Consider the following 22,472-nt stretch of genomic DNA (forward strand, 5'->3'; position numbering starts at 1 on the left):
GGTGGGTCTTATCACCAACGGTGATGAGACGGCTTACAGGGAGGAGGTCAGCGCCCTGACCCACTGGTGTCAAGACAACCATCTCACCCTCAATGTCGCAAAGACAAAGGAGTTGATAGTGGACTTCCGGAGGTGCAGAGAAGTACACACCCCCATCACCATCAACGGCGCTGCTGTGGAGAGAGTGAGCAGCTTCCGGTTCCTTGGAGTACATCTGGCTGAGGATCTTACGTGGTCAGTACACATAAACTAAACAGTGAAGAAGGCGCAGCAGCGCCTCTTCTTTCTCAGGAGACTGAAAAGATTCGGCATGAGCCCCCGCATCCTCAGGACCTTCTATCACTGTGCCATTGAGAGCATCCTCACTGGATGCATCACCACCTGGTATGGCAACAGCACCGCCAACAACTGCAAAGCTCTCCAGCGAGTAGTGCGGTGCTCTGAACGGATAATTGGAGGTGAGCTTCCCTCCCTCCAAGACATCTACAGGAAGCGCTGCCTGAGGAAAGCGGGGAGGATCATCAAGGACTCCAGTCACCCCAGCCATAAACTGTTCAGACTGCTTCCATCAGGAAGGAGGTTCTGCAGCATCCGGTCCCGTACCAGCAGACTGAGAGACAGCTTTTTCCATCAGGCCATCAGACTGCTGAACACGTCATAGACACCTCAGCTTCACTACTGGAACTTCAACATTATGCACTACACACTGTACAGTAATGCCGCTGTTTTGCACATATTCAACTCTGTATATTTTTATATATTTTATTTTATTATCTTTTTACTATTTAATTTGTAAAAATGTGTATACCCACACACACACACACACACACACGTAGAAAAACATTTAGTATACACATCCAGAAATGCATACACTATTATATATTGTACATATATTTATTAGTTTCAGGTTGGCCATTCTTGTATTTTGCTCGTTTGTGTTGTTGTGTTTTTCACATCTCTGTTGCTTGTGGGGCTCGCACACAAGAATTTCACTCGCATGTGCTGTGCCAGTGTGCCTGCACATGTGATGTGACAATAAAAGTGATTTGATTTGATTTGATATGTCATTAAACACTTTGGTCAGAGCGGTTTCAGTGCTGTGGTTCTGTCTAAAACCTGACTGGTAGGCATCATAGCAGTTATTCTGTTTTAAGAAGTAACTGAGCTGTTGAGAAACTGCTTTTTCAATGATCTTACTTAAAAATGGGAGATTTGAGATCGGCCTGTAGTTGTTCATTTGTGTCTTGTCAAGATTGTCCTTTTTCAGTATAGGTTTTATTACAGCAGTTTTTAGTGATTCTGGAAACACACCTGATAATAAAAAAAAGTTGACGATCTGTAACAGGTCTGACTCTAAAGTCTTTGAGACCTTTTTGAAAAAACTTGTTGGCAGGACATCTAAAAAGCAGGAGGAGGAGTTCAGTTGACCTAAGATGTCCTCCAGGTCTTTGCTGTTAATCGGGTGAAACTGTTTCATGGTGTTTAAACAGTTTTTTGGTGGACACAGTACATATCCTGAATCTGCTGTTGATGTACCAATTGCTTGTCTAATTTTTTGGATTTTTTCTGTGAAGAATTTGGCAAAGTCATTGCAGGCCATGGTCGAATGAAGTTCAGCTGCCACTGACACAGGAGGGTTTGTTAGCCTGTCTACTGTAGAAAATAAGACCCGAGCATTATGGCAGTTTTTAGTGATGATGGCCTCTGTTACATGCTGAGTCAGCCCAACGTTGCCCAGAGTGTTACTCAGGTCTTTAGTCCCTTTGTCCTGAGGGTTGTCCACATGGATGTTAAAATCCCCAACAATAATTACACAGTCAAAATCAACACAGATCACAGACAGCAGTTCACTGAGGTCATTAAAAAAGTCTGTGCAGTATTTGGGAGGCCTGTAAACATTAAGAAACACAACTTTGGATGGGGCCTTCAGCTGTAAAGCCACATATTCAAAAGACTGAAAACTTCCAGGAGATAGCTGCTTACATTGAAATGATTCTTTAAATAAGACAGCAACCGCTCCTCCTCTCCTGCTCACCCTGGCCTCACTGATAAAACTGTAGTTAGGAGGGGTCGTCTCGATGAGAACAGCTCCACTGTTACTTTGGTCCAACCAAGTTTCAGTTAAAAACATAAAATCAAGGCTGTGCTCAGTGATTAAATCATTAATTAAAAATGTTTTCCCAGCTAAAGATCTAACATTTAATAAAGCCAACTTAAGTGTTTTAGAGGCATTACTTGTCCCCTCGTGTTTGGGAGCAGTCTGTGACACACAAGGTATGTTTACTATGTTTAAAGATCTTTTAGAGTGCAGCTCTCTGTGTTTTGACCAGGCCACATGTCTCCTGTCACCTAAAAGTACAGAGATTTTAAAACCTTCTTGTAAACAGGGTCCCAGCTTCTCCTGGGCAAAGTCACCACTGCCATAATCCTCGCAGATGAATATCCAACTGTGACAAACATTGTTCTGCATACAGGGTCAAACGATGTGTCCAAACAACAGTCGGCAGTTATCAACAGACAGTTATCAGTGGTATGGCAGTGGTGACTTCACACATCACACATCAGACTGCGGAGACAGAGCATGAAGGTGGTAAAGAGGAACTACGGGGGGTGAGGCTGGGCAATGTGACTTCGATTGCTCTGTTGAGGGTGGGGCTCGATGGCGAACCTTTGGCCGCTCTGGTGGGGGATTTATGGGGGACAAAAAGGGATTGGGCCGGGGGGTAGATCTGAGCCCAGCATTGACCATCATCTCCTCAGTGAATTTCAGGTGTGGGGAGGAGGGAGAAAGGGAGGGGGAGGAGGGTGATGGCCTGTCAGGGGTTTGGGGGACTGGGGAAGATCGTGGTCCCTGGTCCTGGTCGTTGGTGTTGTTGAGAGAGTTGGAGGCAAATAGGGACCCCTCTTCTTGCCTCAGATGTCTCTCCTTTCTGAGGCTCTTCCCAGGTGGGGGCAAATGGAGCTCCTCCTCAAGGTTTCTGCTGGGCTTTGTCTGTTCTTGGAGTACTGTTTGTTCCTCTTTATGAGATAACTCCTCGTTTATCTCAGCCTTGGCACCAAGCACAGATGGATGACGTATGGAATAAAACAAGTTGGAGGTGAACAGTTTCACCCCTGACTTGTTAAAATTAAATCCATTTGCTTTAAACAGATGCCTGCGTTCCCAAAAAATATTAAAGCTGTTGATAAAATGCACCGAGTGGTCAGTACATATATAAGCATATATACATATACATATATAATGTATAAGCCATTTATTCAGTGTAAACAACCTGCTGAATCTCTCGTCTCCTCCTCTGACCGGCGGTACAGGTCCACTGATGAATACAGCTGCCTTCAGAGAATTTACAGTATTTAGTAATCCAGTAAAGTCCCGTTTCAGAACCTCCGACTGTTGTTTGGACACATCGTTTGACCCTGTATGCAGAACAATGTTTGTCACAGTTGGATATTCATCTGCAATTTGAAGAATTCTCTCCTTCAGGTTGTTGACCATATCGTTAGGAAAGCAGAGGACTTTAGTGTTCTTACCGCACATCCTTTGTACATCCTTTACGGCAGAGTCACCCACAATCAGAGTTTCAGGCCTAGCCTTTAGCTTTCCCTGTGGTCTTTTACTTTTCAACAGATTTTCAGACCTTACTTCGCTGCTTTTAGATGGATGGTTGTCAGATATAGATCCAGGGTCCTTTGATAGTGGAGCAAATCTGTTGTGCAGTTTCACATTCAGTTGTTTTGAAGGTTTGTTGTTAACCTTCCTATTCACGGTTGTCCAGTCCTGTTTCCTCTCGTATACAGGGGTAGAAGAGCTTCTCTGTCTCGTAGGAAGTGAAGGCCAGTTGGTTTCAGAGATTTCAGCTCGCTGTGCTCTGCCCGTGATACGTCCTCCCCCTTCCAGGAGACATGATTTATGTCTTGGTTTTGCACCAAGACAGTCCAAGGGGGATTATCGCTTGAGGATTTATAATAATGCACAGAGTCTACTTTCTTGGTCATGTTATCTGTGCTCCTTAGCTGTGTACTAGCTTGCTCATCGCCATTGTTTTGAATCAAAGGCAAGGTTGTTTCATTTCCACACAGTCCATTTACCTCCACGTTTACTTCTAAGCGATGAATTTTTGTCTCCAGTACTGCAATCTTCTGCAGGAGGCTGTGGTAGTCATCTGTGGAGAGGGAAGGCATCTTGTTGCTAGTTAGCCTAGCGGTTAGCACCTTTCCAGGCTATTGAGGCTGTTCGGTGCCCAGATGCTGTAATCAGGCTTCAGCTGTGTCTAGGCCACAGACACACGGAGCGCTGAGGATAAGGTAACTATAAAAATGTTGCTGTTTCTGTTAAGAACACTTTAGTCCTAATGATCTATAAGTGTCCAGAAGCTATCGCAGGTAAGCTCATACGGAAAAAAGGGAAAAAATCAGCATAAAAATCAATAAAAGAAGAAAAGCATTTAAGGAGCAAAGAGATGAAGCGTCCACACTCGCAAAAGGGAGGAGCCAAGCCTGGTAGGTAGTGTTTGATCTTAAAGCCACTGAAAAATATTGAACATTCACCAGGATATTTTGGTGTGTATGCACTGAAACACACCCTGTGTGGTATTTAGAATTGGCATTTATCACGTTCATAAACGCTGGTTTATGAGCCTGATGCGGTAAGCTGAGCACAGCTTCAACCTGCTGTTTGTTGAAAAATAGTAACGCAACCACACCACATTTTTTTGTGATTAACGGTAATGGAGTTGTAATAATAGGAATAGTAATTAGTTAGATTACTCGTCACTGAAAAAAGTAACACCGTTACTTGTAAAGCCATTATTTCCATTACTTAGTACAAGGCAACGAAATGTAGTGTGCAAGATATAAATATGAAAACTACAGAAATATCAGGTGGTTCTTCCTCAGAGTCCTCAGGAAGAGGTGCACTTTCTTGACCAGCTTGGAGCAGTTGGTCGTCCAGATGAGATCCTCGGTGATGTGGACTCTCAGGAACTTGAAGCTGCTCACACGATCCACAGCCGTCCCTTTGATGTAGATGGGTGGATGTGGGTCAGCATTCTTCCTGTAGTCCACGATGAGCTCCTGGGTCTTCTCTGTGTTGAGTAGCAGGTTGTTTGTGTCGCACCACTCAGCCAGACGATCCACCTCCTCCCTGTAGGCGGCCTCATTGTTGTCATTGATGAGGCCAATTACCATGGTGTCATCTGCAAACTTAATGATGGTGTTGGAACCATCGGCAGGTCTGGGCTCATCACACAGTTTTGTGGTACACAGGTGTTCATTGTGATGTATATATACATACACATGTGTATTAGGGGTGGAGCTGAGCCCGAATACGGTATTTGGAAAGGCATGAATATCGCGTTTTTTACCAATACTTATTTCGAACAAATACTTGTTCCCAAATACAAAAATATTTGTATTCGGGGACAAGAAAAACTTTTAAATCAAAATGCTGGGTTTCCTTATGAGACCATAGTGCATGCCGGGAGAGTGAGTAAGTGATGTGTAAAAAGTGAGTGACACAGGCTGCTCCACACAGTAACAGAGAAGGCTCGGCTGAGCTATAAAAAACTGAACTGCATTACTATTTTTGTTGAATAGACAACACCCGGCCATGGACCGGTACCGGTCTGTGAGTCGTTTGGTACTGGGCCACGAGTGTTGAGGTTCGGATGTGAAATTTGCGGTTTTCAGGGGTTTTATTTCTTTTTATTGTTAATATTTATTGTTTTTATCATTATCATATATTCAATGATGTTCCTTGTTACATGTTCATTGCTGGATTTATGCAAAAACATCAACTAATATTGCATATTCATAATTATTATAATGGGTATAATTGAAGAATACTTACACTATAACATTAATTAGAAGTGTAATGCAAAAAACTTAATTTTGTATTTTACTCGAATACAAATACAAATAATTTTTCCCCTCAACAAATACAAATACAGATACAAATACCAGCTGCTTTGCACTCTAATGCATCTCTAATATATATTCTATCCCTTTGAAGAGGTGAGGCTTCATAAATGCTAAAGGGGTAAGTGTTATTTCTCAGTTGCAGTGAATAGATAGGAGAAAATAAACTGTAGGAAAGTAAACAGAAGAAAGAAGAAGATAAATAACAATTTAACATAAACCAGTGACACACTCCAGGGCCTGATCACATCTGGCAAGGCCTCCTTGGATGAGGGTGTCTAGTGATAATGGCCGAAACACCCTATAGAGCCAAGATCCACTACTGATGATGCGTCCCAAATCTTAATATGATAATCTAGATCAGATCTTTAATCCCCCCAAAAAAGGCAGATTAGCTTGGGTGAAAGACCGAAAGTTGTGGCCCGCTACAATCTGTGCTGATGGTAAGGTTTCTGGGCTGCCTTTGCTCATAACAGCCAAGATTCTCACCATTAAAAGCAATGCATTGTCAAGGAAAGCCTGGAAAGACTGCTAGCAGGAGGGAATAGACCCTAATGGGGCTGGTGTGGTTTAGCGCCTGATACCAGCAGGACATAGCGCTTTTTAGAGTACTTGGGTACACCCAATATTGCTACAGAAATCTCAAAAGAGAAGATACCCCTAGGGTCTGCGAGAGCAGGGGTGGAAGAAGAACCTTTCCGGACGGATTTAATGGCAACGAACCACGGAACAGCACCAACGATGAATAGATCAACCACCACTGCAAATAATGGACCATCAATGACGGTAGGAAAGAAGCTGCAGAACTGCATTTGTGGCTGGTCAAAACTAACAACTGACATGGGTCTTAAAATCCACGAAGGAAGGAAGAAGTGCCTCAGCGAGAAAGGGGCCTCGCATTGACACATACTTTTTGAGAAGTAAGTCAAATCAGTCGATTGAAGATCAGAGGCAGGTGAATCCCCACAGTCCTCAGGGTATCAGCATCCCAATCAAAGTGTCAAACAGACTCCCCCATAGTCTCCAGACTAGAACTCAGTCAAACCCAGCCATAGCAGTTCCCAGTCTAGAGCTTAGCCAGCCACACCCAATATTAGATTCTAGCCCAGGGCCCAGCCATTTAAAATTAGCCCCTAGCTTGGAGTTTAACCACCAACAGCTAGCAACACATTTATGTACAGAGGTAACCCAGCATCAATCAACACCATCATCCAGCCCAGAGCTCATCCAGAAACAGCTAACAGAATCTTCCAACACTGTGTCTAGCCAACCACTACCAGCAAGGGAAAGGAAGATGGAAGGTAGGAAAGATCAGATTCTGTGGCCCAGATCCAATGAGAAAAGAGAGTGGGAAACCATTGACTTGGAAATGGCTCTTATACTAGATCAACAAAAGGGTTCAGTTGAAAGGAAGTTGGAGAACCTAAGAACCATAATCTACAGCTATTGGGCCAAGCGATTTGGGGTAAAGAACAAGAAAGGCCATTTAAACCAGTTAAAGTCCAGGAGACAGTGGGAAATTGACAGATTAGTGAAAGAGAGAAGACAACTGAGGAAGCAGTGGAGGAGGGCCCATGAGACAGAAAGGGAGGAACGGCCTCCCTGATCTGAACCCGAGCGGTGTTTTGTTGTTGGAGTTCTGTGCAAACCACAGTTTGGCCATAATGAACACCATGTTCGAACATAAGTGCGCTCTAGCGTGCAGGTCAATGATCGATTTTGTAATCATATCACCAGACCTGCAGCCATATGTTCTGGACACTTGGGTAAAGACTGGAGTTGAGTTGTCAACTGGTCATCACCTGGTTGCGAGTTCAATCAGGTAGCGAGGAAGGACGCTGGACAGACCTGGCACACCTAAACATATAGTGGGGGTATGCTTGGAACGCCTGGCAGAAGCAATGGTCTGCAAGATCTTTAACGCACACCTAGAGCAGAGCTTCAAGAGTATTCAGAAGGAGACTGGGGACATTGAGTCCAAACAGACCGTGTTCAGCACCTCCATTGCCAAAGTCTCTGCACTGAGCTGCGGTCACTAGGTGGTTGGTGCCTGTTGTGGTGGTAACCCCCAAACCAAATGGCAGAGCCACCAGGCTGAAGAAGGAATCCTGTTGGGCTTGGTTAGCCTGTGGGACTTTGAAAGCAGCTGATAGGTACTGACAGACAAAGCAGAATGCGGCTCGGGCAATGGCTAAATGCAAAAATTCAGGTGTGGGAGGAGTTCAGAGAGGCCATGAAAAAGAGATTCTGGGAAACCATCAGGCAACTAAGGAGGGAAAGTGGTGCTCTACCTGCATTGTGTATAGTGCGGTTGGAGAGCTGCTGACTTCGAGAAAATTGTCGGGCAGTGGAAGGAATACTTCGAGTACCTCCTTAATTCTACTGGCACGTCTTCTGTGGAGGAGGTGAAGTCACTGAGGCAGTTAAACAACTTGGTGGCAGAGGCCCTGGGGTGGATGAGTGTCATGGTCCTGGGCCATGTGGGCCCAGTATTCTTAGTTTTCATGTATTTTTGTATTTTGTTCTTTATTTAGGCCATGCTTCCTGGGTTGATCTGTTACGTTGTTCCTTATGTGTTTTCCCTTCGTGACTCTTACCCCCTGTGTGCCCCTCTGTGTATTTATGAGCCCTCGTCTCTCTTTGTGCTTTATTCTATGTTTTCCCCAGCCCGTTATGTCTGCGTTCTCCCCGTGCTCTCTCTCCTCCTGTTTGAACCTCTGTGTACTTCCTGCTTTACTTTGCCCATCTCCCATCAGTGTTACGTTCACTCCTGCCGTGTCTTGTTATGATTATCAGTGTCACCTGTGTTCCCCGTGTGCATCCACTTCCCCTGATCTTCCCTCATGTGTATTTAGTCTCTGTGTTTCGTACAGTCTGTGTCGCGTCGTCTGTGTTCTCACCTCCATGTTTTCACGGTCAGTCCTTGCAGTGATCATCATAGTCTGAGTTTTCTTAGTTTGTCGCAGTATTAGTTTTCCCAGTTTAGTTATAGTCTAGTCACGCCATCCCTGCTTTGTTTGTGCACTTTGTCTTCAGCCATAATAAAGGCTCGCTTTCTGTTAAGTCCACTCCCGTCTACTCACTTGTGTATGCACCTGGGTCCATCACACACACCACCGCACGGCCTGTCTCTGCAGACCGTGACAGTACGACGCGACCATGTCGGACCCAGCGACACAAGAGAGGGAGATCCTCCAGACGGTGGAGTCACTATGTGGTAAATGGCTGCGGTGCTCCGGAGAGGAGGAACGGGAGGAGTTAGCCCGCCAAGCGGGAGTATGCGTGTCTGTGTTTCCCTGGCTATGGGAGGCACTACACCCGCTGATCACTGACTTTCTCATCACCGCTCTCCAACTCTGTCCGCAGCCACGGCTGCCTAGTGTGCGGGCGGTGCCGCCAGAGCCCTGCTGTTGTCCCGTTTCCCCGCTGCTTCGCGAGCCAGAAGCAGTTGCGGTTGGAACGGTGAGGCTCGCCACCGACACACCCTCCGCTCGCGCCCCGTCGGCTTCCGCGTCTTCACCGCGGTCTGGCCGCACGGCGTGGCACACGGAGACGACGGAGGCCATAGACTTTGGCGAGGAAGAGCGGCAGCAGGTGTTACGGGCTTATCGGGAGGACGAGCTCCGGTGGAAGCCCTGGCTCATCCCGGAGGAGGACCTCTCACCTGCTGCACAGCCTACCAGCCGCTCGCCGTCTCCAATCCGCTTAGACTTTACTTCGCCTGCCTCATTTCTGGCAAGGATGTGGGTGGACGACCGGGAGATCGCCGCTACATCACCCCCTGCATTGGTGCCATCAGCGCCCATCGCGTCAGCTACCAGAAGGGGGCGGCGCCGGCGCCGCCGTGGCACCGCATTAACTCCGGTGAGTGACTGCGTTTTCGTGCCTCACGTCCCCTCTATGAAGCAGAGTGAGATGAGCATTGATTTGCCGGGGCCGGACACTATGACTGAATCGTGTTCGGAGACTGACAGTACAGTGTTTAGTTGTTTAGAAAGACCTACTAAGGAAATCATGGAGTCCGGTCTCTGTGAGCAGCAGCAAGCAGCTTGCACCCACGTAGAGGAGGAGCTCCGGGGAAAGCCGTGGCCTACCCCCGATAGTCAGCACATCTTTCGGGGAACACGCCTGGCTCTCGGGGGCCCTCGGAGCCACCAGGGTCTGCAGCCTCTCACAACTCAGTTAGCTCCCTCGCAGCCACCCTCAGTTCAGTTAGCTCCCTCGCAGCCACCCTCAGTTCAGTTAGCTCCCTCGCAGCCACCCTCAGTTCAGTCTCCAGTGCCACCTGTAGCCCAGTCCCCGATAGCAGTACGGTCCGCTGGTCAGCTTAACATTCAGCCAGGGGTCTCAAATCTCTCTGGCTCTGCATCAGCTCCTGCTGGGAGCTCGGATGAGCTCATCCAGGACTCCGCGGCTCCCACGCCGCCACCTACCTCGTCAGCTGGAGGGTCCGAGGGGCCCGTTCAGCCTTCTGTCTCCGCTGGAGGGTCCGAGGGGCCCGTTCAGCCTCCTGTCTCCGCTGGAGGGTCCGAGGGGCCCGTTCAGCAACCTTCCTCGTCAGCTGGGGGTTCTGGAGAACCGCACCAGCCTCATGCCACGTCAGCTGGAGGGTCCGAGGGGCCCGTTCAGCCTTCTGTCTCCGCTGGAGGGTCCGAGGGGCCCGTTCAGCCTCCTGTCTCCGCTGGAGGGTCCGAGGGGCCCGTTCAGCAACCTTCCTCGTCAGCTGGGGGTTCTGGAGAACCGCACCAGCCTCATGCCACGTCAGCTGGAGGGTCCGAGGGGCCCGTTCAGCCTTCTGTCTCCGCTGGAGGGTCCGAGGGGCCCGTTCAGCCTCCTGTCTCAGCTGGAGGGCCCGAGGAGCCCTTCCGGCCTCACGCCTCGTCTGCTGGAGGGCCCGAGGAGCCCATCCAGCCACCTTCTGCTACGCCTGGTCCAGCCTGTGCTTCGTCTGCTGCAGCTCCGGCCTGTGCTTCGTCTGCTGCAGCTCCGGCCTGTGCTTCGTCTGCTGCAGCTCCGGCCTGTGCTTCGTCAGCTGCAGCCTCAGAGCTGTCATCCTCGCCCGGTCCGGCCTCTGCATCAGCTGCTCCTGCTCCGCCTGGTCCGGCTCCGGCTTCAGCCTCAGAGTCTTCGTCCGCTGCAGCCTCAGAGTCTTCGTCCGCTGCAGCCTCAGAGTCTTCGTCCGCTGCAGCCTCAGAGTCTTCGTCTGCCTCAGAGTCTTCGTCTGCTGCAGCCTCAGAGTCTTCGTCCGCTGCAGCCTCAGAGTCTTCGTCCGCTGCAGCCTCAGAGTCTTCGTCCGCTGCAGCCTCAGCCTGTGCTTCGTCCGCTGCAGCCTCAGCCTGTGCTTCGTCTGGTCCCGCCTCAGCCTGTGCTTCGTCTGGTCCCGCCTCGACTGGTCCCGTGCCCACCGGGCCTCGGCCAGTACGCCTGACACTGGAGAGCCGCCGCTGCCTTGCGCACTGCCGGCCCCCTGAACTGCTTCGCCGCCGCCTTGCGCACTGCCGGCCCCCTGAACTGCTTCGCCGCCGCCTTGCGCACTGCCGGCCCCCTGAACTGCTTCGCCGCCGCCTTGCGCACTGCCGGCCCCCTGAACTGCTTCGCCACCGCCGCTGCCTTCCGCGCGGCCGGCCCCCTGAACTGCTCCGCCTTCGCCGCCACCGCTGCCTTCCGCGCGGTCGGCCTCCGGATCTGTTCTGTCACCGTGGCCACCTTTCCCGTGGCCGGCCTCCGGAACGGTTGGACTTTTGTGTTGTCGCCTCTCGGGTTGGCCTTCGGGCCTCTTTGGACATTTGCCTTCCTGTTCTGGACTCTTTTGTGTATTTGTGGACTCAGTTTTGTTCTCGTGCTCCTTGTTTTTGGTTCGTTTTGTTCCCTCCGTCCTGGTCCCCCGCCTCCCGCCCTGGGTGGGGTGTTTTCTGTTTCGCTTGTGTTTTGTTTCTCGGGTTTGGGCTGTCGGGAGCCAGCCCTTTAGGGGGGGGTGGTGTCATGGTCCTGGGCCATGTGGGCCCAGTATTCTTAGTTTTCATGTATTTTTGTATTTTGTTCTTTATTTAGGCCATGCTTCCTGGGTTGATCTGTTACGTTGTTCCTTATGTGTTTTCCCTTCGTGACTCTTACCCCCTGTGTGCCCCTCTGTGTATTTATGAGCCCTCGTCTCTCTTTGTGCTTTATTCTATGTTTTCCCCAGCCCGTTATGTCTGCGTTCTCCCCGTGCTCTCTCTCCTCCTGTTTGAACCTCTGTGTACTTCCTGCTTTACTTTGCCCATCTCCCATCAGTGTTACGTTCACTCCTGCCGTGTCTTGTTATGATTATCAGTGTCACCTGTGTTCCCCGTGTGCATCCACTTCCCCTGATCTTCCCTCATGTGTATTTAGTCTCTGTGTTTCGTACAGTCTGTGTCGCGTCGTCTGTGTTCTCACCTCCATGTTTTCACGGTCAGTCCTTGCAGTGATCATCATAGTCTGAGTTTTCTTAGTTTGTCGCAGTATTAGTTTTCCCAGTTTAGTTATAGTCTAGTCACGCCATCCCTGCTTTGTTTGTGCACTTTGTCTTCAGCCATAATAAAGGCTCGCTTTCTGTTAAGTCCACTCCCGTCTACTCACTTGTGTATGCACCTGGGTCCATCACACACACCACCGCACGGCCTGTCTCTGCAGACCGTGACAGATGAGGTCTGCCCTGAGTTGCTGAAGGCTCTGGATGTTGTAGGGCTGTCCTTGTTGACACAACTCTACAATGTTACTTGGAGATCAGGGGTGATACCTCTGGATTAGAAGACCAGGGTAGTGGTTCCCATTCTTAATTCCAACTATAGGGGAATCACTCCTCGGGCTCCCTGGAAAAGTCTATGACAGGGTGCTGGAAAGGACATCCATCCGTTAGTCAAACCTCAGAAGAACAATGCGGTTTTCGTCCTGGTCGCGGAAGATAGCTCTTTATCCTCTCGAGGATACTTGAGGGTGTATGGGAGTTTGCCCAAACAGTCTTTATTTGTTTTGTGGACTTGGAGAAGGCATCCTACGGAGTGTCCTCTGGCGCCACCGGGCCCTCTGACCACCACCAGTAGAACCAGTAGTACAACACGCCCTCATGCCTGAATGACTACCGGCGAGTTGCACTGACCTCAGTGGTTATGAAGGTGTTCAAGAGGCTGTTGAAGAATATCATCTTCTCCACCATTGCAAACACAACAGATTGGCTCCAGTTTGCTTACCATCCCAACAGAACCACAGAGGATGCCATTGCCCATGTCCTGCACACCACCTTAAGTCACATGGACAAGAAATAGGGTAACTATGTGAGATTGGTGTTTGTTGATTACACTTCAGCGTTCAACACAATAGTGCCCGGCAGACTGTTCACAAAGCTGAAGTATCTAGGACTCAACAGTCACCTGTGTGCATGGGTGTTGGACTTCCTCACTGGCAGAACTCAGGTGATGCAACAGCTTTGTAAAAGGAAGGTGAATGAAACTCCGCCCCTTATGTCACTCACCTAAGAGAAACGAGAAAACAGGTTGTTCAACTTCCTGGGTAAGGAAGGAAGGAAGGTAAAATGAAGGTGAATGAAGCTCCGCCCCTTATGTCACTCACCTAAGAGAAATGAGAAAACAGGTTGTTCAACTTCCTGGGTAAGGAAGGAAGGAAGGTAAAATGAAGGTGAATGAAGCTCCGCCCCTTATGTCACTCACCTAAGAGAAATGAGAAAACAGGTTGTTCAACTTCCTGGGTAAGGAAGGAAGGAAGGTAAAATGAAGGTGAATGAAGCCCCGCCCCTTATGTCAATCACCTTACGAGAAATGAGAAAACAGGTTGTTCAACTTCCTGGGTAAAGAGAAACACACACACAATCAGACTGAGTTCAGAGCAAACTAGCAGCTTCCACTGAGTGAGACCAGCTACAGGAGAGAAAAGTGGAAAACTCCAACACTGCTGCTTCAAGCTGCTGACGCTCCACACACTGAATGTGAGTTTGAGCAAAAACACAATTTAAAGGAAGTTTCAGTGAAGGTAGTAGAGGAGCGAGGGGATCCAGGACTGACTGTACTTCCTGTCTGCTGTTTTCAGCTTCACTCACAGACTCAATGGCTTCCAGATCAGAGGAGGATCTCTGCTGTCCGGTCTGTCAGCAGGTCTTCAGAGATCCTGTTATTCTGTCATGTAGCCACAGCTTCTGTAAAGACTGTCTGAATAGATGGTGGAGAGAGAGACCAACACAACACTGTCCAATTTGTAAGAGAAGATCTTCAAGGGAAGAACCACCTTTAAACCGAGCTTTAAAGAACTTGTGTGAGTCGTTCTTACAGGAGAGGGATCAGAGAACACCAGAGGCTCTCTGCAGTCTGCACTCTGAGAAACTCAAACTCTTCTGTCTGGACCATCAGCAGCCAGTGTGTCTCGTCTGCAGAGACTCAGAAAAACACACCAATCACAGATTCAGACCCATTGCTGAAGCTGCACAACAACACAAGAAGGAATTTCAGGAAACTCTGGAGCCCTTAAAGAAGAAGTTAAAGGTTTGTGAAGAAGTTCAAGTGAAGTTTGATCAAACAGCAGAACACATTAAGGTCCAGGCCCGACACACAGAGAGGCAGATTAAGGAGCAGTTTAAGAAGCTTCAGCAGTTTCTAGCAGAGGAAGAGGAGGCCAGGCTGGCTGCACTGAGGGAGGAAGAGGAGCAGAAGAGTGGGATGATGAAGGAGAAGATGGAGGCTCTGAGCAGAGAGATAGCAGCTCTTTCAGACGCAGTCAGAACCACAGAGGAGGAGCTGAGAGCTGAAGACGTCTCATTCCTGCACAACTACAAGGCTGCAGTGGAAAGAGTCCAGCGCTGCCCCCTGCTGGATGATCCACAGCTGCCCTCAGGAGCTCTGATAGACCAGGCCAAACACCTGGGCAACCTGACCTTCAACATCTGGAACAACATGAAGGACATGGTCTCCTACACTCCTCTCATTCTGGACCCAAACACTGCTCATCCAGAACTCATCCTGTCTGAAGATCTGACCAGTGTGAGAGGAGGAGAAAAGCAGCAGCTTCCTGATAATCCAGAGAGGTTTGATGGATTTATCTGCTCTGTCCTGGGCTCTGAGGGCTTTAACTCAGGGACTCACAGCTGGGATGTCGAAGTTGGAGATGGTACATGGTGGGCACTGGGTGTGTTGGCAGAGTCTGTGCAGAGAATGGGAAGCATACGGTCTGCATTATGGAGAATACGGTTCTATGAAAGTAAATACTCAGCATGCTCACCATCAGCTCCTCTCACTGCTCTCTCAGTCCAGAAGAAGCTCCAGAGGATCAGAGTGAATCTGGACTGGAACAGAGGAAAGCTGTCGTTCTCTGATCCTGATACTAACACACACATACACACCTTCACACACACTTTCACTCACAGGATGTTTCCATATATCAGCACTGATGGTAAACTGAAGGTGTTGCCATTGAAGGTGTCAGTGTCAGTGCAGCAGATGAGTTGAGGATGATGATGTTTCTAATGTTGTTTCCTGTCAGTGAGTTGAAGCTGTTAAACTGCAGCTGTCCTCCTGCTGCCTCGTTGTTCCAAAGCTCTTTGTTTCTCTTTTAGTTCTCACTGTTTCTTTCTGTTTCTGCTGTCCACCTTTTCACATGGAAAATCATTTCACTGTTTCTCACTGAATGACTCCCCAAACTAGATTTGAAATTCTATCAAGTTTCTAATCACTACAAGTGATTCATGTTTCTATTTGATGTGTAAATGGAGATGATTTAGTTTGCTGGGATATGGACTGACATGTATTGAATGGGAGGAGCAGTTTGTTGTTTTTTTCTTGTCTGTTTATGACAAAAAATATATATATTGTCAAAAAATTTATACCACAATAGAGTTTCTTAAATCTCACAGCCTGAAAAATACCACACATGCCACAATGAAAAAGCTCAAAATGTCTGAACAGTAAATACTAAAGTAAAACCATTAAACCCACTCTGGAACTTAATTTAAAGGTTATTTAACATAAATTAAAATAAATATATAAAAATTTAAGTTTCTAATCCTGACAGAATTTTCTCATAACGATCAGATAATGTAGAGCAGATGGAGCAGAGATGGGATGAATCTATAAGATTGATTTTTATTGTTTTTTATTTATATTCTTCAATTTGTATTAAAAAGGCACAGACTGCTGAGTTTTTGATGACATAAAAAAAACACACAGCTAAATACTGAATCAATGACTTCGAAGCTTAATATGGAGTTAGAGGTTGTAGATAACTGTGTGATGAATAATAAACACATGTTAAACATTTCTAAAACAAATGTCTCATTCAGACAGATTCCAAAGACAGTAACCAAATTTGGCCACAAGATGGTAGCAGCTGATGTGAGATCCTTTCTGGTAGGGGTGCCTAATCCCAGTCCTCGACAGCTAACGTCCTGCAGCTTTTAGATGCATCCTTGTTCTGACACACCTGAATCAAATGAATGGCTTGTTATCTGGCCTTTGCCAAATATGATTGCATGCTGAAGAGGTAATTAAACCATTTAATTTCAGCTGTGTTGGAGTAGGGATGCATCTAAAAAATGCAGGATAGTAGCTCTCGAGAACTGGGATTGGACACCCCTGCTTTATGGGATGAAAAACTTCTGCTCTGAGACGTCTTCACAGAGACTGGCTCATTTGTCCTGATTTCTGGGTGAATATAGATGAACATCAAAGTGTCAGATGGAGTTATGCCACATGTCGCTATAAAACAGATGACTTATACTCACAGGGACGTGTGATCATGATGTTCTCTCATCTGCAGCTGAGCACTATCTTTTCCCAGCAGAATAACATCTAGTATTATTAAAACCATATATATTAATTCGCAGACTACTGTATATTCTTGAGAAAAAGATTAAAGTCCTCCCGGCTTTCCTCATTAAATCTGAGGCTACGTCCACACGTACACGGGTATTTTTGAAAACGGAGATTTTGAAAACGGACGTTTTAAAAAATAATCCCGTCCACACGTAAAGGCAGAAATGAAGGAAAACGCTGCTAGGAACATGCCAAAGCAACAGGTGGCGATATATTCCTAACCGTGCAGAAATGTTGGCCAATCAGAAGTCTAGAAGCCTCGTTGGGAAAAAGTAAACAAAGCTGGGGCATAGAAGCAGAACCGAGTCGTATGTGTGGAGGGACAGTAACTGTGTGTGTATATGTAAGCATTTAAACACTGCAGAGAGTACAATTAACAGTAATAGTATTGTAGAAATTCATTTCACCGAAACAATAACGTGGCGCACAGAGTGACGTCAAAAAATGCGCACACCTTTGACTCTGCATTTTCTCAGTTTTTCTCGTCCACACGTAAATGCAAGAACGGAGTTTTCAAAAATATCCACCCTGGCCGGAGTTTTTAAAAATCTCAGTTTTTAGTGACCGAAAACGCCGTTAACGTGTGGACAAAAGGTGCAAACGCATAGAAAAAGCTACGTTTTCAAAAATACCCGGGTACGTGTGGACGTAGCCTGAGAAGGTAAAAGGACATTACATCCAGACCTTATTGTGACAGGTGAGACCTGAGACTGGGAACCGCCCCTAGTAGGTGGGGCTGGGTCTTTCCCTTTTATAAGCACAGGTGCAGGCAATTAGTGATGGTAAATTTGATTCTTTTTTCTGAATCGAGTTTTAATGAGTCACTCACCAAAGTAAATCGTGTTTTTTGAGTCATTTGATTCACTGAGTCAGTTGCCCAGAGAGTGCAAAAAATGTACATTTTCACTCAAACTTAATTTGTTTCTCTTTTCATGTAAATCCTACTGCTAAGATGAATGATTCTAAAAGAAAACAACTATTTTATAGAGCAAAAAAGAGCAAAAACATTTCTAAAAGTAAGCAATTTCCTATCAAAATTACTTAATAAACATTTATTTTGTTTATTTTTATTTTATTAGTATTTTCCTTAAATGTGTCAAATATATATTTTCTCATCTAAATTTCCACTGAGCTGTGAGCCAGTAATGCGCCTTAACATTGTTTGCCAACCAAGAAGAAGAAGAAGCTGTGAGCCAGGAGGGAGGGGGTGAGTGAGTGAGTGAGTGAGTGAGTCGTTCGCTCTATGGCTGTGTCCCAATTCAGGGTCTGCACCCTTGAAGTACGCGCACTACGTGCACTACGCGTACTACGTACGGTGCGTACTATAAGTACGTACTACGCGTACTACGTACGGTGCGTACTATAAGTACGAGAAGTGTGGAAGTGAGAGGCTTGTGAAATGGGACGGTATACGCTTGGTCGCGCTGTTCAGGTTGTCTAGCAACCATGTTACTAACCGCGAGACACGTTACATACAGCTTTGTTTGACAGAAATGAAGGAGAAAAAATGTTTTGTTGGTCATTCATTTTTGTCATGACATCACTTTGATTAGTTGAGTATCTGAGGCTGAGACTACGGGACTGTAAAACATGATTGTTGGGCTTCATTTCTGTGCTGAACAGTCATTTAAGATTAGCTAGTAAATAACAATTAGCTAATGTTGTTCATGAGACTAAAATAATCTCACTGTGGTAATGTAAATATAATATAGCCAATATTATAGTATTGTCAGATTATTATGATATATATATATATATATATATATATATATATATATATATATATATATATATATATATATATATATATATATATATATATATATATATATATACACACACATATACATATATCACTGACTTTCAGCTTGTTGTGTTTGTGGATATATGACTGAGTTTAATTATTAAACATTCGCACATAAATAAGTGACGTCATATTCAGTACTTTTGACAGTTCACTCTTCGGCGGCCGCTCCATCTTATTAGGGAAATTCCAAATACATAAATGTAAATTTCAAAACTCAACCCCATCATTTAATTTGTTTTTGATTGAAATTGAATATTACTTAAACTCTCTTAAATTAACTTCCAATAAAAAAGGTTTATCATTGATTGAAATACATTCAGCACAGGAGGAAGGGGGTGAGTAGCTCAAATGTGTTGTTAGCATAGCGATGCTACTGTGAACCAAGGAGCTATTTTCTTGATGTGAGCTTCTACTCAGGGTTTTTTCTTCCAGTTCAGAGCAGAAATGTTTTTGTTAAGATACTGGATGATGTGTTTTTCTCCACAATTTTAATTATAAGCTAGATATATTGCTGCTAACAGCAACAGGGATGAGTCAGTGAGTCAGTTGGGCTTGTGAATCATGATTCATGAGTCAGTAAAGTGATTCTCGAGTATTGAACGATTCGTTCATGATTCGCGCATCACTACAGGCAGTTACTCATTCTCTTGAGTGAACCTGGAGCTCTGTGAGTGTCTGGTCCAAGCCGCGGTATTTGGCACTTTGAACTTTGATGTGGGTCCCTTAGCCTTTTATTGAAGCTTTAGGTCACCGAAAATGGTCCGCTTGTGTTTTGGTGATTTGGCGGAGGTTTAAAGTGTGCTGTATCTTTACCCCCTGTAGGAAGAAACCATTGTTTTGTTCCTGTGACAAAACATGTAAGGGACTCAACCAGCGTTTGTCGATATTTGTTAGTCCCCATCTTTTAAACAGGTAGCTGAACAATACATATGAAGCAAGGTGGGAGGGCTATTCCTGCTGCGGTCAATTGTTCAGTCAAAGTGATGTCCTGTTTTGATTTACAGATTGTCAAGCTGCTTCTTTTCCAGGGTGGATCTCTGGCTTCGTGGCCGAGGTCCAGATACACCAGTGGTTTTTTTAATTTATTTCACTCTTGCTTAATTCAACAGCTAGGTTGTTGTTTTTGTTTATTTGTTTTTGTTGTTTCACTGTATCACTAGGCACCAATGCATGTATCGATTGTATTTTAGAGTGGTTTAATATATTCACAGTGGCTTGCAAAAGTTTTCGGCCCCCTTGAACTTTTCCACATTTTGTCACAATACAGCCACAAACATGAATCAATTTTATTGGAATTCCACGTGAAAGACCAACACAAAGTGGTGCACACGTGAGAAGTGGAACGAAAAACATACACGATTCTAGGGGTGGGCGATATAAACGATATAAGATACAAACGATATAAATTTGACCAACGATAGATATTTTGACTATACCGCTCTACCGCGATAGCGCATGTTGATGATGTCATCAAGCTGCGCCTGTTTTTGTCGAAAGCATCGCAGCGGCTACAACCATTATCATCTGCAAATTATGCCGGGCAACAATCATAGCAAATGACTGGATGAATAATCTCAGTTGCTTTCCTAACTGAAGTTTGCCCCGTGTATAGCATCCTGCTATGCGATTGCATTTGTCCCTGACCACAAGAATCCAGCTTCATCCTCCAGCTTCACTGTGCTAATGTTATGCTAACATAGCTGTGTCACTAGCAATCACGTAGTACAACATTATTTTACATTAAATTACATTAATAACATTAAATTAACGGTTTTAGTAACGCAGTAAAGCAGTAACTATCAGTTTTGTTTTTTCTTTTCATGGTGGAGATTTGGGGTGTACCAATTTAATCTAATGACCTTTTTTGCAATAGTAATCCCTTACTTTACTCGTTGCTTGAAAAAAGTAATTGCATTACAGTAACGCGTTACTTGTAACACGTTACTGCCCATCTCTGGTGACTAGTTAATGGATTTCATGCATACAAAAGAACATGGAACAACCTTTTTATTATTTGTACTGATAGGCAAAAGCACCGTTGTCTCCAATGAACAGGTTGTTCCATGATGACAAAAGATATAAACAGAAAAAAAGGCTGAACACACAGAGACATTCTGCAACATACTCACTACTGAGAAAAAATATGCTTATTACAAATCAAATTGTAGGACAAAGTATTAACTTCGAGTTATGTTTCTTTTAATAGTCTCAAATAAAAAAATAAAATAAGGCACTCTGACTGGTACTGACAATGGGCAAACGGCTTAAGAATGAAAGTACATTGTGCGCTGTCTGTCCTGCGTGCTGCACAACAACATTGAATATTTAGTATTTACTGCTGTTTACACTTAGCTAGATTAATGCGATGGTGTTGTGTCTAGTATGTTGGTTTAGTTTTTTTTTTTTTTTTTGCTTGTTTTCTATTCTTCTTCTCTCAACAGGTGATCCAGGAGATTTTTTTTCTCCCCCCCTTTCTCACTGTCCCTCTCCCCTTCTGTTTTTCTTTTCCTTCCTCTTTCTCTCTCCCTTTCCTATCCCTCACTCATGTCTGTCCCGTCTGTAACATCTGAAAATAAAATATAATAAATAATAAAAACAAAGGTCGATCAAATGGACCAATACGGCAATGCCACAATGATCCATTTGGCAAAGTAAATCCATTGGGTATCCTTGTTGGTCTTCAGACAACAATTCTGATGGCTAAAGAACCAAATGGGACAGGCAAAAAAAAAGAAAAAAAAAAAAGAATGAAAGTTCAGGTACTATGGAACTTTAGTTCTTGAGAAAGTTACAGAGTGGGTGACACATGGTTAACATTACATTAACAGTTTGCTCTCAGTCCACTTACCAGCAAATGTTCCAGGTGGCTCCGCTGTGAGTTTGTGTCCATTAACCGCAGAAATGTGCAGAAATGAAAGATTTCCTGTGAGGCTGTACGCTCTTCACTAATAGTAAATTACTACTATCATGTTTTACTTAAACTTTGAAGTTGTAGTTGCTGGATATAAATAATATGAGCAATTAACAATTTTACTCCAAGATACTGATAAGTATACATATGTAAGGACAAGAGAGGCATTAAGGACAAAAACAAGACACCCCCACCCCCACAATCTTTTAGTTACAATATAATATTTGGTTGAAATGTTCATATTGTTCAAATATGTTATTTTCTTTGGTTGTTGTAAAATAATGTGTGCCCCAGTCTCCAATAAGACAAAGTGCTGGAAAGGTAGTTATCCCTCCTTTACACCACAAGAAGGAGTCTCTCAATAAAAGAGCAGCTCTAGCAGGAGTAAACAAGCTCGGCCCCTAACCATAATGCAGTGCGCCTATCAAGAGCTGTGTGAGACTGTACAAATGTGTAACAATATACTATGTCTATACATTTGCAGACCCAGTAAAGGGAAACTGGGTCTGTGAGAGTTAAAGGTTGTTACGGATTCAAATATTGGGGATGGATACAGGAGGAAACACCACAATAACAACACTGGTCCGGCCGGGTTGAGTCAAACAATGATTTTAATGATCACACGCGTGGGAGATGGACACCGTACGCAGACAGCATCAGATCTCAAAATGGTGGAGCATTGCTCAAACTCTTATAGCCTCTAGTGGCCCCCACCTTATCATAAAAGCCTAAACATTCACATTCTTTCTCTCACACGGCGCCTAAGCTACGACCTTGGCTCCCTGTTTATCTGCTCCTGCTGAGATGGGGCAGAAAACTCCAGTATATTCTGTTCTCTTCTAATCAGACAAATAAGGCGATGACTTTCTGCAAACAGTATTTCTTATAACTCAGCAGTATATTGCATCATAAAACAATATCATTCATTCACAATAAATCAGCAGTCTAATGTAATGCAAATCAGTTTAACAAATGCAGTAGTTGTCAGCTTCTTCTAATTCAG

At 45.3% G+C, this 22,472-nt stretch overlaps 2 protein-coding genes across 3 annotated transcripts; one reads left to right on the forward strand and one right to left on the reverse strand.

Moving 5' to 3' along the window:
* Window positions 1-2,554: 2,554 nt before the first annotated feature.
* LOC146634948 (uncharacterized) lies at window positions 2,555-3,538 on the reverse strand. The gene has a single exon (XM_085344075.1). The coding sequence runs from the start codon at window positions 3,536-3,538 to the stop codon at window positions 2,555-2,557; it is 984 nt and encodes a 327-aa protein (XP_085200201.1).
* A 4,551-nt stretch (window positions 3,539-8,089) lies between these two features.
* LOC146634949 (nuclear factor 7, ovary-like) lies at window positions 8,090-15,389 on the forward strand. Of its 2 annotated transcripts, none has more exons than XM_085343955.1 (2): window positions 8,090-8,125; window positions 14,016-15,389. In XM_085343955.1, the coding sequence occupies exons 1-2, from the start codon at window positions 8,090-8,092 to the stop codon at window positions 15,387-15,389; spliced, it is 1,410 nt and encodes a 469-aa protein (XP_085200081.1). The 2 variants fall into 2 exon arrangements, with proteins under 2 accessions (XP_085200081.1, XP_085200091.1); XM_085343965.1 differs by lacking the exon at window positions 8,090-8,125 and having other exon boundaries at window positions 13,998-14,028; window positions 14,242-15,389.
* Window positions 15,390-22,472: the final 7,083 nt, after the last annotated feature.

This window comes from Diplotaxodon limnothrissa, linkage group LG3, assembly GCF_057381915.1.
Source record: "Diplotaxodon limnothrissa isolate DT_005_m linkage group LG3, D_limnothrissa_male_GT1.1, whole genome shotgun sequence".
NCBI classification, from domain to species: Eukaryota; Metazoa; Chordata; class Actinopteri; order Cichliformes; family Cichlidae; genus Diplotaxodon; species Diplotaxodon limnothrissa.

Excerpts from the sequence above, each read along its gene's own strand:
- LOC146634948 (XM_085344075.1), bottom strand. The coding sequence starts at position 3,538 with ATGTGCGGTAAGAACACTAAAGTCCTCTGCTTTCCTAACGATATGGTC.
- LOC146634949 (XM_085343955.1), top strand. The coding sequence starts at position 8,090 with ATGCGGCTCGGGCAATGGCTAAATGCAAAAATTCAG. Across the intron at positions 8,126-14,015 it reads GGCTAAATGCAAAAATTCAG|GAGGATCTCTGCTGTCCGGT; the intron begins GTGTGGGAGGAG and ends TCCAGATCAGAG.